General features: G+C 50.5%; 1 protein-coding gene across 1 annotated transcript in view; it reads right to left on the reverse strand.

The window, feature by feature from the left end:
• The window catches only part of HAUS8 (HAUS augmin like complex subunit 8), a 71,070-nt gene that overhangs the window by 16,805 nt on the left and 36,400 nt on the right, over positions 1 to 17,865 (reverse strand). Inside the window, exons 7-8 of the mRNA XM_033957200.1 lie at positions 17,738 to 17,812; positions 3,083 to 3,241 (exon numbers count right to left, since the gene is read on the reverse strand). Coding sequence (XP_033813091.1) covers positions 3,083 to 3,241; positions 17,738 to 17,812 — 234 coding nt within the window. The remainder of the gene's footprint in view (positions 1 to 3,082; positions 3,242 to 17,737; positions 17,813 to 17,865) is intronic.

A 17,865-nucleotide genomic window follows, 5' to 3' on the forward strand; every position in this document is an offset into this window, starting at 1 on the left:
ACCTCTAGAAGCTCAGGGAAGGAAATCTCCGGATCCTTTACGTATAACAGAATATCATCTGCAAATAGCGCTAATTTATGTTCCCTCCCCCCCAAATGAATTCCCTTAATTGTCCCCAAATCCCGAATATAACAAGCCAAGGGTTCTAAATACAAAGCAAAAAGTAAAGGGGATAGTGGACAACCCTGTCTAGTCCCTCTGGAGATATTAAAGAAGTCTGTATAAAACCCATTAATATTAATACAAGCTCTGGGCCCCAAATAAAAATTCCGTATCCACCTCTCAAACATTCCCCCTATACCCATCTGTTCCATAACTGCCCACAAAAATTCCCAACTCACTTGATCAAATGCCTTTTCAGCATCAATAGATAATAGCACCATTTTACTATGATGTTGCTGAGCCTCCCATATCAAATGTAATGTTCGATGAATTTGTTTTCTAATTCCATCAGTCTTTCACGGAGGCCCAAAGAGCGCCTAGCTCTATCCCGCTTTTTACGGGCTCCCCATTTTACAAAAATACCCCTGATAACTGCTTTCAGTGTATCCCAAAGAATTCCATCTCCCACTTCCCCATTATCATTTATGTGTAGAAAGTCCACTACTGAATCCCTTACTTCTTGTAATATGATAGGGTCCCCTAAAAGATTCATTTAGTCACCAAAATCGTCTACAAGATTGCATCCTGAGACCCTTACAGACCACCCATACAGGGGCATGATCCGAAATCTGAATGTTACCCAACTCCGCTTCTTGAATCCCTCCCCATTGGTTTCTATGTGCCCACAATCCCATCTATTCTCGTGTAGGTCTGGGTGGCATGGAAATAATGAGAATAATTCCTCTGAGTACTATGGAGTAATCTCCAACAATCCACTAATCCCAACTGGTGCATAAACTGAACTAATGCCTTACTGTGATGTCGAAGAGTCGCCCTTCCCCCCTTGGAATGATCCAAAGAGAGATCTGGACACACATTAAAATCTCCACCACAAAAAATAGCACCCTTTACAAAAGCACAAAGGCCCTCAGTAAGATTAGAATAGTAATGAGATTGATCTGTATTTGGCCCATATATATTAATAATTGTAATCACTTTACCCTGGATCTGACCCCTAATAGCTAAACAGCGTCCTTCCCTATCTTTAAAGACATCATTCACCACTAATCCTATCCCCTTACGGACCAATATAGCTATACCCCCCACCCTCTGTGTACCTCTAGCCCGATGGGTCCACAAATGATCATAATGATGGGTATGCAATAACCTCTCATCCCTTGGTCTTAAATGAGTTTCCTGCAGTAAGCAAATATCCCACTTCAACCTCTGCAATTCACGAAAAACTATACTACGCTTCCCTGGGTTATTTAGTCCATTAACATTCCATGAGCCCAAAACAAGAGAACCATCTTTCTGTGAATGACCCCCCTTTTCCCTCCCTCCAATCCCCCCTCCCACCCCCCCCTTCTGTTTTTCCGTCTCCGACTGACCCAGGATCTGGGTAGCCAGAGAGAAGAAGTAAGGTCTCCCCCCCACAGAGGGCAACTCAAACCCTTTATACAAGCGTCCCTCTCCCTTACCCTTAAATCCAAAATGTGCCACCTCCTTGAACAACCTTAGCAATATATCAAAACAAAGATAAACACTCAAAATCTAGGCTTCACAGGCAATAATGCTTGCTATGAGAGCCCCATATAAAGTATTGCAAACAGTCTGAGAAAACAAGAACAAAATATTCTTCTCAAAGAACAGTCCGGTAAACTTCTGGCGAAAGCCAGACTCCCCTTAACCAGGATCTATTGTCCCAGATTAAAGGGGGAGAAAAAAGAAAAAATCTGGATAGTAATCACCACTGTCTATCAGGTATGGTCGTTCAATTGCCGCTTCCCAGTACGCCCAACAGTAGACCAAATACCAGGGGAACGTTTCTCCGCCCTCTTAGTTGTAGCAGCTGGAGCAGGAACCTCAGGAACATTTTTGCACCCCAATTCTTTCAGGGCTGCCCACGCCTCCTCCACATCACCAACACGTTTAGATTTCCCATCAATCGTTATCCATACTCCAAATGGAAACAGCCAACGATAGCGATGACCCTCAGCTCGTAACAATTGCGTGATCTGTTGAAAGTTCCGACGTTTTTGTAAGGTAACCCATGCTAAATCCTGAAATATGCCCACAGAGATGTTATTCCAACGAAAGTCCTGTTTGCGCCGCGCCACTTGCAATACTTTCTCTTTAATCCCAAAATCCTGGAAGCAAGCAATAATATCTTTAGGCCCTGTGCTTCTTGCAGGTCCTAGACTGCGATGTGCCCTCACAAGTACTATGGGGCCAGGCAGGGAGCCTTGTGCTTCCGTTAATATTTCAGTGCATATTTGGCACTATAATCTTTATACTCCTCAATATCTGGTACTCCCTTAAAACGTAAATTGCAACGGCGAGATCGATTCTCTAGATCTTCCACCTGATTTTGCAAGGTCTGGATGGAGGACGGCACTTGATCTAGTTCAGCCCGCACAGTTATTAAGTCTTGTGTCAACTCCGAGATTTGATCTTCTGTGTCCCCCACCCGGCCTCCCAGCTCAGCTATTTCCGACCGCAGCTCGGTCATTGCAGCTTTTAAATCCCTTCGAACACCCACCATTTCTTCCTTTAATGCTCTAAACCAGTCCTGTAACATTTGGGGTGTGACCGCCTCAACTGATGCGCTCCCAGCAACAGGCTCGTCCTCGTCCGACTCCGCGTGTACCGGCGCCATTTTTTTTTTGCTTCCCAGCAACGAACTACCACTCGCGGTAGCCGATTTCTCTCCTTCAAGTATAGGAAATTTGTATTTTTCCAACTTCTTTCGGGTCTCCATCTCCGCTATATTCCAACACCACTGAAAGCTCTAAATCTCTGTTGTTCAGAACGCTGTAAAAATTGAAAAGCACATGTGCCCCTACGGAGCTCTTAGTTCAAGCAGCCATTCTGTGAGCTGACGTCACTTCCTCGCAATTTTTGTCTTTTATAAAAAGGAATGTGTGTTGATACATAAGCACCAACTACTTTTTCTCACATGCCCTGTGCCCAAACAGACCTGTTTAGCTAGCACGTCAGCCAGTTCCAGATCCTTCTTCAGCAACAGAAGCTTACGTTTTTGTTCATACACTTTCTGCTGCAATTTCTCTTTTTCTTCACAAACCAGCAACAGGTTTTTTTCAGCTCTCTCTTCCAAGTGGCTAATGTTTTTCTGCATCTAATTGAAGACAAAAACAAACAGGTTGCTCTTTTTATAAAACAGTATGCACAAGTCAGGTACTGTACTATTTTGATACTTATATACAACTTTGCAACAAACAAGTACAAGTCCTTTCCTTAGAGAGTCCCAAAACTTCTCCTCTAATGCAAGCCGCCCAGATGGAAACAGGAAGTTCCATCAGAGGGGAAGTTTTGGGGCAGCTGCACACGCACGACTTGTGAAAAGGCTCGGGCCGCTCAGAGAGAAAACTGAAAATCACTAGTGAAAGTGAGGGGAAAGGAGAGAGGGGAGATGCCCCAACTGTGGCAATTGGAAAGGAGCTGACACTGGATAGAAGTGGGGAGGAGAGAGAAAGAAAGAGATGCAGACGCTGGATGGAAGCGAGGAGAGAGAGAGAAAGAAAGATGCTGGAATTGGAGAGAAAGGGAGACAGACACTAGATGGAAGTGGGGAGGGTAGAACAGACGCTGAAGGGAAGTGTGGGAAGGAGGGGATAAAAAAGGGCACATGCAGGATTGAAGACAGATACCATATCTGAGGGGAGGAAAGGAGGAGAGAAATGTTAAAAACCACCTGGGACAGGGAGGGAGAGATGGAAGGGAAGACGACAGATGTCAGACCATGGAGGAGGGAGATATGGAAGGGAGAGGCGGACAGTTTCTGGTAGAGGCATAGAAAGAGCAGATGCCATATGGAAGAGGCAGAGAGAAGGCAGACAGTGGATGGAAGGAAGAGAATGACGAGAAGATGAGGAAAGCAGAAACCAGACGTCAAAGGTAGAAAAAAAAGCAGTTACTTACCGTAACAGGTGTTATCCAGGGACAGCAGGCATATATTCTCACATATGGGTGACGTCATCTACGGAGCCCCGCGCGGACAGCTTTTAAAGCAAACTTGATTGAAGTTTCAAGTTTGCACACTGCACCACGCATGTGCTAGCCTTCCTGCCCACTAGAGGGCGCATCCCCACCTCGTGGTCCTCAGTTCCATATCAAGCAAAGAAGCCATCCCCGGGGAGGTGGGCGGGTTGTGAGAATATATGCCTGCTGTCCCTGGATAACACCTGTTACGGTAAGTAACTGTGCTTTATCCCAGGACAAGCAGGCATGATATTCTCACATATGGGTGACCTCCAAGCCAACCAAAAAAGGGTAGGTGGGAGGATGGCAATTTAGGAAAACAGATTACGTAACACCGACTGGCCGAACCGGCCGTCGCTTCTGGACAAAGTGTCCAGACAGTAGTGGGAGGTGAACGTATAAACCGAAGACCAAGTGGCAGCTTTACATATGTCCTCCACAGGAGTAGACCGGAGGAAAGCAACAGAAGCTGCCATAGCCCTGACCTTATGCCCCGTGACTCGACCATGAAGCGCGAGACCAGCCTGAGCGTAGCAAAAGGAAATACAAGCAGCCAACCAGTTGGACAAGGTGCGCTTGGAAACAGGATGTCCCAACCGATTAGGATCAAAGGACAAAAACAATTGAGGAACCTTCCGATGAGACTTGGTACGTTGGAGATAAAAGGCCAACCCCCTCTTACAGTCAAGCGTGTGAAGCGCCGCCTCACCAGGATGAGAGTGGGGCTTCGGGAAAAACACCGGAAGAACAATGGACTGATTGAGGTGGAAATCAGACACAACCTTAGGCAAAAATTTAGGATGGGTGCGAAGAACCACCTTGTCATGATGAAACACCGTAAAAGGTGGATCCGCAACCAAAGCCTGCAGCTCGCTAATCCGACGAGCGGATGTGAGCGCAATCAAAAAGACCACTTTCCAAGTGAGAAACTTAAGATGAGATTTGTCGATAGGCTCAAAAGGGGGCTTCATCAGTTGAGCTAAGACCACATTAAGATCCCAAACTACAGGAGGAGGTTTCAGAGGAGGATGGACATTCACAAGACCCCTCATGAAACGAGTTACCAGAGGATGCAGAGAGAGAGAACGCCCCTCGAGATGCCGATGGAACGCCGCAATGGCACTGAGATGCACCCGAATGGAAGTCGTCTTCAATCCAGACTTAGACAAATGCAACAAATATTCCAGCACCGAAGACACTGGAACCGAACTCGGGTCCAGATGGTTCGAGGAACACCAGGATGAAAATCTGGTCCACTTCTGGGCATAACAAAGCCGAGTCGAGACCTTGCGCGAGGCTTCCAAAATCTCCCTCACCGCCTGAGAAACAGGAACCGAAGTCAGGGGGAAAGGAACCAAGCGGTCAGATGTAAAGACTGAAGATTGGGATGTAACAGCGAACCCCGACTCTGAGATAGCAGAGAGGGAAAGACAGGCAGAAGCAGAGGTTCCCTGACACTGAGTTGAAGGAGCAGGGAGAACCAGTGCTGTCTGGGTCAACGAGGCGCAATGAGAATCATAGTGGCTCTGGTCGATTTGAGATGTACCAGCGTTCTCAATATCAGATGAAAAGGAGGGAACGCATAAAGGAACATCCCCCCCCAGTCGAGAAGGAAGGCATCGGCTTCGAGACGGTCCCGGGAGTACATCCGAGAACAGTAAAGGGGTAGTTTGTGAGTCCCCGGGGAGGCAAACAGATCCACCTGAGGAGTCCCCCAGCGATCGAAGACCTCGCGGAGAATCCGAGAGTTCAGCGACCACTCGTGCGGCTGGAGAAGACGACTGAGTTTGTCTGCCAGACAGTTCTTCTCTCCTTGAATGTAAACCGCACGCAGGAATATGTTCTGGGCGACTGCCCATTCCCAAAGGCGCAGGGCTTCCTGGCACAGAGACCAAGAGCCCGTCCCCCCTTGCTTGTTTACATAATACATTGCCACCTGGTTGTCCGTCCGCACGAGCACCACTTGATCGTGCAGCAGGTGGCAGAAAGCCCGAGCCGCCAGAAAAATGGCACGAAGCTCCAACACATTGATGTGACAAAGACGGTCCTCGGCCGACCATAGACCCTGCGTTCGCAGACCGTCTAGATGTGCCCCCCACGCGTACTCCGAGGAGTCCGTGGTCAGGACCTTGCGACACGGAGGAACGAGAAACAGCAAACCCCCTGAAAGACTGGAAGAGTTGGTCCACCAACGGAGCGAGCGTCTCAAAGAAGGAGTCACTGTTATCTGAGAAGAGACTGGGTCGCGATCCTGCCGCCACTGAGAGGCCAGAGTCCACTGAGGAAGCCTCAGATGCAAGCGGGCGATGGGAGTGACGTGGACAGTCGATGCCATGTGGCCCAGAAGGATCATCATACGCTGAGCCGACACCACGGATTGCTGCAAAACTTGGCGACCTAACCGAAGCAAGGCCTCCCTCCGAGGAGGGGGGAGGAAAGCGCGGAGGCGAACCGTGTCCAGCACGGCTCCGATAAACTGGAGGGACTGAGCCGGGCACAACTGAGACTTGGGAAAGTTCACTTCGAACCCCAGTCGTTGAAGTAAGATGATAGTCTGTTGGGTCGCTAAGATAACTCCCTCCCTGGTCGAGGCCTTGATCAGCCAATCGTCCAGGTAGGGAAAGACCTGTAGCCCCCGCGAGCGCAGGGCGGCCGCGACCACCACCATACACTTCGTGAACACCCGAGGGGACGACGCCAGACCAAAGGGAAGGACCCGATACTGAAGGTGCAAATCTCCCACTTGGAACCGTAAGAATTTGCGGAAAGCGGGATGCACCGGAACATGGGTATATGCTTCCTTCAAGTCCAGGGAGCACATCCAATCCCCTTCCTCCAACAGGGGGTACAAAACCGGAAGCGATAACATACGGAACTTCTCCCGGACCAGGAACTTGTTGAGCTTCCTGAGATCCAAAATGGGGCGCAAATCCCCGGTCTTTTTCGGGACCAAAAAGTAACGGGAGTAAAACCCCCGACCCCGCTGGTCTGGAGGGACCAGCTCCACTGCCCGTAGGCTCAACAAGGCCCTGGCCTCGACCAGGAGAAGGGCCAACTGGCTCCGATTGGACGGGCAAGCGCTGGGCGGCCTGTCTGGAGGCTGTGATAAGAAGTTGAGCGAATAGCCCTCGGAGACGGTCCGGAGCACCCATGCGTCGGATGTAATCTGGGTCCAAGCCCCGTAAAAGGACCTGAGTCGACCCCCGATGGGGAGGGGGTTCGGCGATACCGTGGAGGGGGCCCGCCCCCAACCGCAGATCCCGTCAAAAAGACGGCGCGGGTTTGGACGCACCCTGAGCTGGGGGTTTAGACTGACCTCCCCTACCCTGTTGGGGTGGGCGTCTGGGTGGAGGTCTCGAGAAGGCCGGCGTAGATTTCTGCGGGTATCTTCTCGGGGGCTGCCGAAAAGGTTTTTGCGGCGGGACCTTAGGTTTAGGGCGGACCAGGGAGGCAAGAGAGCGCTCCTGCTCCGACAGACGTTTGGTCGCCGCCTCCAGGGAGTCGTCGAACAGCTCAGAACCCACGCAGGGCAAGTTCGCCAAACGCTCCTGCAGGTTGGGGTCCATCTTGAGGGTACGGAGCCACGCCAGCCGGCGCATAGCCACCGCACAGGCCGAAACCCTCGAGGCGAGTTCAAAGGCGTCGTACACAGCATGGAATAGGTACAAGCGCAGGTGAGACAGATTTGTCATAAAGGTGGCGAACTTCTCCCTATGGGAATCAGGTATGACGTCCCGAAAAGTTGGGAGGTCCTTCACCATGGTACGCAAGTAGGAAGAATATGAAAATGCGTAATTTAAGACCCTCGTCGCCATAAGAGAATTAGCGTAGAGGCGACGACCAAATTTGTCGAGGGTCCGTCCTTCCCTCCCCGGCGGGACCGCTGCAGACACCCTGGAAGGTTGCGTCCTCTTAAGCGCCGACTCCACCAGGAGCGATTGGTGGGAGAGTTGCGGCTTCTCGAACCCCTTAGGAGGGAGGGTCCGGTATTTCGACTCCATCTTGGACGGTACCACCGTGACTGTAAGAGGGGTTTCCAAATTTCACAGTAAGGTCTGATGAAGGACCCTATTCAGCGGAAGGCGAGGGGATTCCCGAGGGGGAGCAGGAAGATCCTGCTCCTCCAAAAACTCCTTGGTGTAATGGGAACTTGCCAACAAGTCCACTCCCAAGGCCCCCGCCATATCCTGCACAAACCTGGAGAATGACGAAGGTCTGGCTGGCGGAGAAGGAGACCGAGATTTCCCCGCCGAGCCGAAAGGGGAGGTCTCGCGGGAATACCTCGGCTCTCTACCCGACCCCGATCCCCACGAGGCACGCTCCCGGGACCTCGAGGGGGTCGGGGACCGATCATGCCTGAAGGAACCCCTGGGGGAACCCCCCGGGGTACGAGGTATCGAGGCCCGTCCCTTCCGCCCCGGCGAGGAGGCACGGGAACCTTCTCCGACAGGGGAGCGAAAAAGACTGGGGTTGTCGAGGCGGAGCTCCGAGACCTGTAAGGTCTCGCCCCCGAGCAGCGACGAGCGACCGCGCCTCCGAGGCGAGGCCCGAGATCGCTTCGCCTTCCTCGGACGGCGCCTCGCCCGAGGCCTGTCCGAAGGCGAGGAGCCTCGCGAGGACCTCGAGGAAGAAGTGGACGAGAGTCTCCGCACCCGGCGCAGCTTGTCACGGGGCCGCACGCTACGCTCAGGTTGTCCCACCGATGCCGGGTCCGAGGGCAAAGCCGAGGGCGAGGCAGTACGAACCTCGGGGGCCGAAGCCCCAGTACCCGAGGCCGAGGTTGCCAATTGCGGGGCAGCCGAGACCGAAGCAGTCGAGGTCGAAGCCTGCTGCAGGTGCTCAATGGCCCCGGACAGCTCCGAGGCGATCAAAGCCCGGAGCAAGTCCTGGAAAGCCGGGATCGTCATCCCAGGTGGTAACACCTGTCGATGCTCCTCAGAGGGCGACCTCGGTCTCGAGTATTCCCTCGGGGCAATCGATTTGGACACCTTGGGCTGTGCGGAGGCAGACCCTCCCGCCGTCGAGGAGCCCGAGGGTGGCTTCTTAGTTGAACCTGGAGCTGAGGAGGGAAGTGGAGACTTACCCGAGGCCGGCTTGGACGAGGCAACAGGCTTCGACGTGGCCGAAGGTCGAGGCGAGGCCGAGGTCGAGGTCAAGGCCGGGGCCGAAGCCGAACTCAAGGCCTTCCCGGTCGGGGACTCAACGGCGAAAAGGTCCGCCATGCGGGCCCTGCGGCGTTTGAGAGCCCTCTTCTGAAAAGTGGCACACCTGGTACAAGAGTCTGTCGGGTGCTGGGGCCCCAAACACCTCAAACAGCACCGGTGAGGATCTGTAATTGATAAGAGTCGGTCGCACCGACCGCACTTTTTAAATCCCGTCACGGGCCGGGACATGGGCCCAAAAAGCGGCCGGGAACAGGCGAGGTCCCACGGCCGCGGCTACCGGGAGCCCCCGGAGCGACGGAAAAAATAAAACTTTTTTTTTTGTACGAGAACTAAACAATAAATCAAAGAAGAAGTCAAAAACGCAGCGACCGCGTCGAAATCAGGAACACAGCCGCGGCGACAGAAGGCAAATACAGAGCACAATTTTCCACAGGGCTTCTGGCTCCGCGGATGAAATTGAACTGAGGACCACGAGGTGGGGATGCGCCCTCTAGTGGGCAGGAAGGCTAGCACATGCGTGGTGCAGTGTGCAAACTTGAAACTTCAATCAAGTTTGCTTGAAAAGCTGTCCGCGCGGGGATCCGTAGATGATGTCACCCATATGTGAGAATATCATGCCTGCTTGTCCTGGGATAAAATTATATTTCTTTTGCTTTAAGATAAAGTAGTATTATAGCTGTGTTGATAAACATTTATAATCAAAGCCCAATCAAAGCCCTGCCAGTGGAAGATCTCTTCCTCTAGTTCAGCAGCCAGATCTTTGATTTATAAAATGACAATTGTACAGAATATTGCTTCTTTTTATACTTTAATAAAATAAGATCAGTATAAAAGTATTTGAGGCTTGTGCGGATGGGCTCAGATGGTTTGCGGGGACAGGGCAGAGATGGGGACACATTTTTTCCCCATGTCATTCTCTAGTGCTGACATCATATATGAATATGCCTCCATGCTCTTACAATGTAGCATTTATATCTTGCTGACAGTTATCATTTGTTATGATTGTCCTACTCATGTGTACATTTCTGACATCATATTGTTATTCCTGTTAAGAATTCCAATTGTTGTCTTCAAGCTTACCTCAGATTGTTTTTTTTTTTTTAATATTCTTTATTTATAATTTTCAAACATTTGACAATAATATCAGTCAAAAAGAAAAAGTACAGTGAAGAGAAATAATTTTCATCGTAAAGGGTCAAAAACACATGATCCCTACTTTTAGGATAATAAACATTTTAAAGTATGGTTAGTCCACAATTACAGAGAACGGAGCTAAAGAATTGACTGAGAAACATCATGAAGATAACTAAAAAGAAAACCAGGAAATAAAGACTGCTTGATAGTCCCAGACCCATTTATCATTGAGCAGAACTATTGTAATCAATCCTCACGGTGAGGATGTTAACTGACCTTTAGCAACAATGAATTTAGATAACTGCTGCGGCTCATAAAAGACATGTCTATTCTGTTGATATACTAATACATATTTGCAAGCGTAGTGCAGAACAAAAGTCGCTCCTAACTGTAAAGCCTGCGGTCTTAAAAGCAAAAAACTGTTTTCTCCTTTTCTGGGTAGGCCTAGATACATCTGGGTATGTTCTCACTTTATATGTCAAAGGAAACCTCTCTGTATCTGAAAAAGAATTTTAGCAACACATCCTTGTCTAAATCAATAGCAAAAGAAACAAGTAATGTTGCTGGGACCTGGACATCCATTTCCGACCTCTCCAGAAAATTAGTGAAGTCCAAACTATCAGCAGAAAGATTCTGCTGATTAGGACCTTATTAGGCAGGTAATGATTGTATTTATACTTGTATTTGGTCACATTTATACTATACCTGCTGTACACCAGCTTGGGTGAAATCCCTTCATAAAAGGTGGTTAATAAATCACAATGAACAAAATAAAGCAAACTCTCTGTGCTTCAACATGCTGAACTGCTCTTTGCAACATTAATAGAAGGCATGTACTGTATACACTCCCTTCCCCAACCGAGGTCATATGTGATAATGCAGTGAATAGAAACCCATACAGCTAGGCAGCGTCACAGAATGGCCACAACAGAGGCAGCTGGGAGACGAACTGCATGGACATACACTCCAAGAACTCACCTAATCACTTTCCCTACAACATCCAAATGGACTATCATAATCCAACTGCATCTCCTCTTACACACACGTGTATCTCAACTTTCCTGGAGGCACACCTAGCCACTTAGGTTTTTAGGATTGTTACAATGAATATGCACAATATAGATCTGCATGCATTGGAGATGCAATACATGCAAACATATTTCATTTATATTCATTGCAGCAACTCTGATAACCCAACTAGCAAGGTATGCCTCCAGGAGAGTGTTGAAAAGCACTGGCCTAGTGGTTAAACAGCAGCGAATTGGGGATCATGAAAAGCAAGGTATCAAATCCTGCTTCTCTCTCCAAAACCATTTGAACTTGGAAGTTCACTTTGCTCTTCCATTGGGGCAGGCACAGCAATGTTACTTACCGTAACAGTTGTTATCCAGGGACAGCAGGCAGCTATTCTCACTAGTGGGTGATGTCATCCGACAGAGCCCCGATACGGACATCTTGAAAGCATGTCTTGCTTGAAAAAACTTAGAAGTTTCGAGATGCCCGCACCGCGCATGCGCCAGTGCCTTCCCGCCCGATGTACCGGGCGTGTCTCCTCAGTTCAGGTAGCTAGCCTGAGAAGCCAACCCAGGGGAGGTGGGTGGGACGTGAGAATAGCTGCCTGCTGTCCCTGGATAACAACTGTTACGGTAAGTAACATTGCTTTATCCCAGGACAAGCAGGCAGGTATTCTCACTAGTGGGTGACCTCCAAGCTAACCCCAATGGGATGGTGGGAGAGTTGGCAACTTAAGAGAACAAATTTTGTAATACAGTTTGGCCAAACTGTCCATCCCGTCTGGAGAAAGTATCCAGACAATAATGAGAGGTGAAGGTATGAACCGAGGACCAAGTGGCAGCCTTACAAATCTCCTCAATCGGTGTTGATCTGAGGAAGGCTACAGAGGCTGCCATTGCTCTGACCTTGTGGGCTGTGACCTTACAGGGAAGGGGTAATCCAGCCTGGGCATAGCAGGAAGAGATACAAGCCGCCATCCAGTTAGAGATGGTGCGCTTCGATACAGGTCGTCCCAACTTGTTTGGATCAAAGGAGACGAAAAGTTGAGGTGCAGTTCTGTGTGGCTTGGTGCGATCCAAGTAGAAAGCCAGAGCACGTTTACAGTCCAGAGTGTGCAAAGCAGATTCCCCAGGATGAGAATGAGGCTTTGGAAAAAACACTGGAAGCACGATGGATTGATTGATGTGAAATTCAGAGACCACTTTAGGTAAGAATTTTGGATGAGTACGGAGAACCACCTTGTCATGATGGAATACAGTGAAGGGTGGATCTGCCACTAGGGCCTGAAGCTCACTGACTCGTCGAGCTGACGTGAGGGCCACCAGGAAAACCACCTTCCAGGTGAGATACTTAAGAGGAGCCGTTTTGAGAGGTTCAAACGGAGGCTTCATAAGATGAGACAGGACCACATTGAGATCCCAAACCACAGGAGGAGGTTTGATAGGAGGATTGACATGAAAAAGTCCTTTCATAAATTTGGAAACCACAGGATGAGCAGACAAAGGTTTCCCCTGTAGAGGCTGATGGAAAGCCGCAATAGCACTCAGGTGGACTCGTATAGAGGTAGACTTGAGACCAGACTGGGACAGGTGTAGAAGATAGTCCAATACAGACGATAGAGAAGCTTTCTGAGGTTCTGTAGCATTGGAAATACACCAGGTCGAGAATCTCGTCCATTTTTGGGAATAGCATTGTCGAGTAGCAGGCTTCCTGGAAGCCTCCAAGACCTCCCTCACAGCTTGAGAGAACTGGTGAGGGGTTATGTTGAAAGGAACCAAGCTGTCAGGTGGAGAGACTGCAGGTTGGGATGAAGCAGTGAACCTTGATGTTGAGTAAGCAGTGAAGGAAACACTGGAAGAAGTATTGGCTCCCTGCTGCTGAGTTGAAGTAGAAGGGAGAACCAAGGTTGTCTGGGCCACCGAGGAGCAATCAGGATCATGGTGGCATGGTCTGATCTTAACTTGACCAGAGTCTTCTGAATGAGAGGAAAGGGAGGAAACGCATAAAGGAAGCGATTCCCCCACTCCAGTAGAAAAGCGTCTGCCTCGAGGCGGAGAGGAGTGTAGATCCTGGAGCAAAACTGAGGCAGTTTGAAGTTGTGGGGCGCTGCAAAGAGGTCTATCTGAGGCGTTCCCCACTGAGCGAAGATTTGATGAAGGGGTTTGGAATGGAGCGTCCATTCGTGAGGCTGGAGAAGACGACTCAATTTGTCTGCCAAGACGTTGTCCTTCCCCTGAATGTAGACAGCTCTGAGGAAGGTGTTGTGGCGAACCGCCCAATCCCAGACTCGAAGAGCTTCCTGACAAAGAGGGGCCGAGCCCGTGCCCCCTTGTTTGTTGACATAATACATGGCGACCTGATTGTCTGTGCGAATAAGGATCACCATGTCGTGAAGCAGATGCTGAAAGGCTTGGAGAGCATTGAAGATGGCTCTGAGCTCCAGAAGATTGATTTGATGGAGTCGTTCCGCAGTGGTCCAGAACCCCTGAGTGCGAAGACCATCCAGATGGGCCCCCCATGCATAGTTCGATGAATCGGTCGTGAGAACCTTCTGGTGGGGAGGAGAGTGAAACAGCAAACCTCTGGATAGATTCGAAGAGGTCATCCACCAGAAAAGAGACTGCCGTAGAGCAGGAGTGACGATAATGTGACGGGACAACGGGTCGGACACCTGCGTCCACTGAGATGCCAGGGTCCATTGAGGAATCCTGAGATGTAGTCTGGCAAAAGGCGTCACATGAACTGTAGATGCCATGTGGCCCAAGAGGACCATCATGTGTCTCGCCGAGATGGACTGGCGAGAAGACACCGACTGGCAGAGTAGAAGGAGAGCATCCATGCGTTGAGGAGGAAGGAATGCTCGAAGTTGAATGGTATCCAGAACAGCCCCGATAAAGGGGAGACACTGGGTGGGCTGAAGATGTGATTTGGGGAAGTTGATCTCGAAGCCCAGATTCTGCAGTAAAGAAATTGTGGACAAGGTCGCCGAAATGACCTCTGGGGCCGAAGGTGCCTTGATGAGCCAGTCGTCGAGGTATGGAAACACCTGGAGACCCATGTTCCGGAGTGCAGCGGCCACCACCACCAGACACTTCGTGAAGACTCTGGGAGACGAGGAAAGGCCGAATGGAAGCACTCGATACTGCAGATGGAGATGTCCCACCCGAAATCTGAGAAACTTGCGGGAGGCCGGATGTATCGGGATGTGAGTGTAGGCCTCCTTGAGATCCAGAGAGCATAACCAATCGTTCTGCTCGAGTAGGGGGTAAAGAGAAGCAAGGGTCAGCATGCGGAACCGCTCCTTGACCAAAAACTTGTTGAGGACTCGAAGGTCCAAAATGGGACGCAGATCGCCCGTCTTCTTCGGAACCAAGAAATACCGGGAGTAGAACCCCCGGTTTTGCTGATCTACTGGCACCGGCTCGACTGCTCGAAGCCGAAGCAGAGCCTGCGCCTCCTGAAGAAGAAGAGCGGTCTGCATCGAGTTGGAAGGATACTCTCTTGGCGGGTGGTCCGGGGGGACCCGTTGGAAATGAAGAGAGTATCCCTCTCTTACGATGGTAAGGACCCAAAGGTCCGATGTGATCGACTCCCATTGATGATAAAAATGGTGGAGTCGACCCCCGATGGGGAAAACAAGGGAAGACAGAACGTCGGTTATGCTCCCTGGAAGAGAGTCAAAAGGGCTGAGTGGCCTTGGGTGCAGCCGGCATCTGAGGCTTCTGCTGAGACTTCTGTGGAGGCTGCCTCTTCGCAGGCTGTCTCGCTAGGGGAGCCTGTCTTGGTTGATAACGCCTCTGGTAGATTTGAGGCGGTCTAGATGGACGAGACTGTTGAGGCTTAGGCTTAGGACGCAGAATGGATTGAAAAGACTTCTCGTGGTCCGAAAGCTTTTTAGTGACAGTCTCGATAGACTCATCGAATAGATCCGCTCCCGCACAAGGCACATTAGCCAATCTGTCTTGGAGGTTCGGATCCATATCAATAGTGCGAAGCCAGGCCAGGCGACGCATGGCGACTGAGCAGGCCGCAGCACGTGCCGAGAGCTCGAAGGCATCGTAGGAGGATTGCATCAGCTGCAGCCGCAACTGGGACAGGGTTGCCACCACCTCCTCAAACTGGAAACGAGCTTCAGCATCGATGAAAGGGACGAACTTGCGGAGGACCGGCAAGAAGAAATCCAAATAAGAAGAGAAGAAAAAATTGTAATTGAGCACTCGAGTCGCCATCATCGAATTTTGGTAAACTCGTCTACCAAACTTGTCCATCGTTCTCCCCTCCCTGCCCGGAGGCACAGAAGCGTAGACCTGGGAAGGGTGAGAACGCTTGAGAGAAGACTCGACCAGCAGAGACTGATGAGAAAGTTGAGCTCCCTCAAACCCCTTGTGGTGAACGATGCGGTATCGAGCATCCAGCTTGCTGGGAACCGCAGGGATAGAATACGGTGTCTCAAAACAGCGCATGAAAGTCTGGTCCAGCAATTTATGCAAAGGAAGCCGAAGAGTCTCCGCCGGAGGGTGAGGCAAATGCATCGTATCCAAATACTCTTTAGAATATTTAGATCCAGTATCCAAAGTCACATCTAAGTCATCCACCATCTGTCGGAGAAAAGATGAGAAAGACAATTGGTCTGCCAAGGCCGGCCGCCGAGACGGACTAGACGAAGTGGAAGCCTCCGGGTCTAGGGAGAGCTGAGACCGGCATGGAGAATAAGAGATAGATGGTTCCTCATACTCTGGTCCCTCCGGTTGGGAAACATCGGACGATGAGTATCCCAAACGTTGCATCTTTTTCTGTGGGGACACTTCCGAATGACGTGAGGAGTGTCGAGATGAATGACGAGAACGATGCCCCTCCCGGTGCCGGGATGGGGAGCGAGAACTTCTGTGCATCGCACGATCCCCCGAAGCCTCTAAGGAATGGATGGGGCTCGAAGCGGTGGATCGCAGAGGTGGCAAGGACGCGGACTCACGCAGCGCCACCCAAGTCTGGTATGGAGTGCGGAAGAACTCTTCCTGCGATGCAGTATGCCCAGGACTCCGAATATCAGGGACCGTCCCAGCGCCCTGTTGCCTTGGAGGAGTAATGGGCTCTAAAGGTGGCATATCAGGAAGGGAAGCCCTCCTGGAGGCATCCGCCGCCCTCCGCCGATCCCCCTCGTCGAGCAGCGAGATCGAACGGCGAGGGGGAGGGGGCGGACCGCCCTCAGGGACCGGTGCTCGGACTTCACCTTGAATGTTGGCGATAAGCCGGGGTCCCATAGTTTGCATAAGCTCGACAAACTGAGCTTCCAGCAGGGATCGAAGCGAAGCCGATATGGAGGGATCCGCACCGAAAGGGGGTCCTCCTGCACGGTCTTCGCGCTCCTTCGCGGCCAAGTGCTTCTGCTTAGTAGCTTTGGGCACCTTGATGACCACGGGAGGGACAGTGGAAGGCGGTACCTGAACCGAAGAGACAGAGGCAGGCGCCGCAGCGGAACTGGAAGCCGCAGCCGGTGTAAACGATGCCGGATGCGGAAGTCGTCGATGCAGGTTTCGAGCGGACCGGTGAAACCTCAGCAGATGTAGAAGCAGACAGATCCTTGGCAGTCTCCATCTTGAACATCGACTCCCAAAGTAAGCAACGCCGCTTGAACGAGCGCGCAGTGAGCGTGGAACAAGGCCTGCACGATTTCGGAACGTGGTCCGGACCAAGACACTGAAGGCAGCGTCGATGCGGGTCCGTCAACGAAATCGCACGCTGGCACTTGCTGCACTTTTTAAAACCGGTGATTGGCCGTGACATAGGCCGGAAAATCGACGCTGCAATGTCGAAAGAGGTAGGCCGCAGCCACGAGGCCGGGCCGGCCGAACCGCCGGAAGAAATAATTTTGAACTCTTTTTTTTTTTTTTTTTTTTAAATAAAGTAAAGTAAAGTGAATTCAAAGAAATAAACCAAAACGCGGGTAAAGAAGGCAAAGAAAAACTGAAATTCAGTCAGCGCAGATTGAAGATAACTTCTCAGCTCCGCGGAAAGAAAAGAACTGAGGAGACACGCCTGGTACATCGGGCGGGAAGGCACTGGCGCATGCGCGGTGCGGGCATCTCGAAACTTCTAAGTTTTTTCAAGCAAGACATGCTTTCAAGATGTCCGTATCGGGGCTCTGTCGGATGACATCACCCACTAGTGAGAATACCTGCCTGCTTGTCCTGGGATAACTATTTTATCTGAAACATGATGTGCCTTGAGCAGGGGTTTGGACAAATAGTCAATTCTAACCCTAAAACCACCAACAATATTCTTGTTGAAATTTATTTTGAATTCTCCAACTCTAAACTTACTTTTACTGAAAGGAAGGATAAGAGTAGTGTCTGTGATTCCAGCATTTCTATCATTCCTTCTGGGACTGCAGGTAACTGCAAAAAAAAAAAAAAAAATAATAATAATAAAATAAAAAAGCCAATTACTA

Source organism: Geotrypetes seraphini, chromosome 8 (genome assembly GCF_902459505.1).
Source record: "Geotrypetes seraphini chromosome 8, aGeoSer1.1, whole genome shotgun sequence".
NCBI lineage: Eukaryota > Metazoa > Chordata > Amphibia > Gymnophiona > Dermophiidae > Geotrypetes > Geotrypetes seraphini.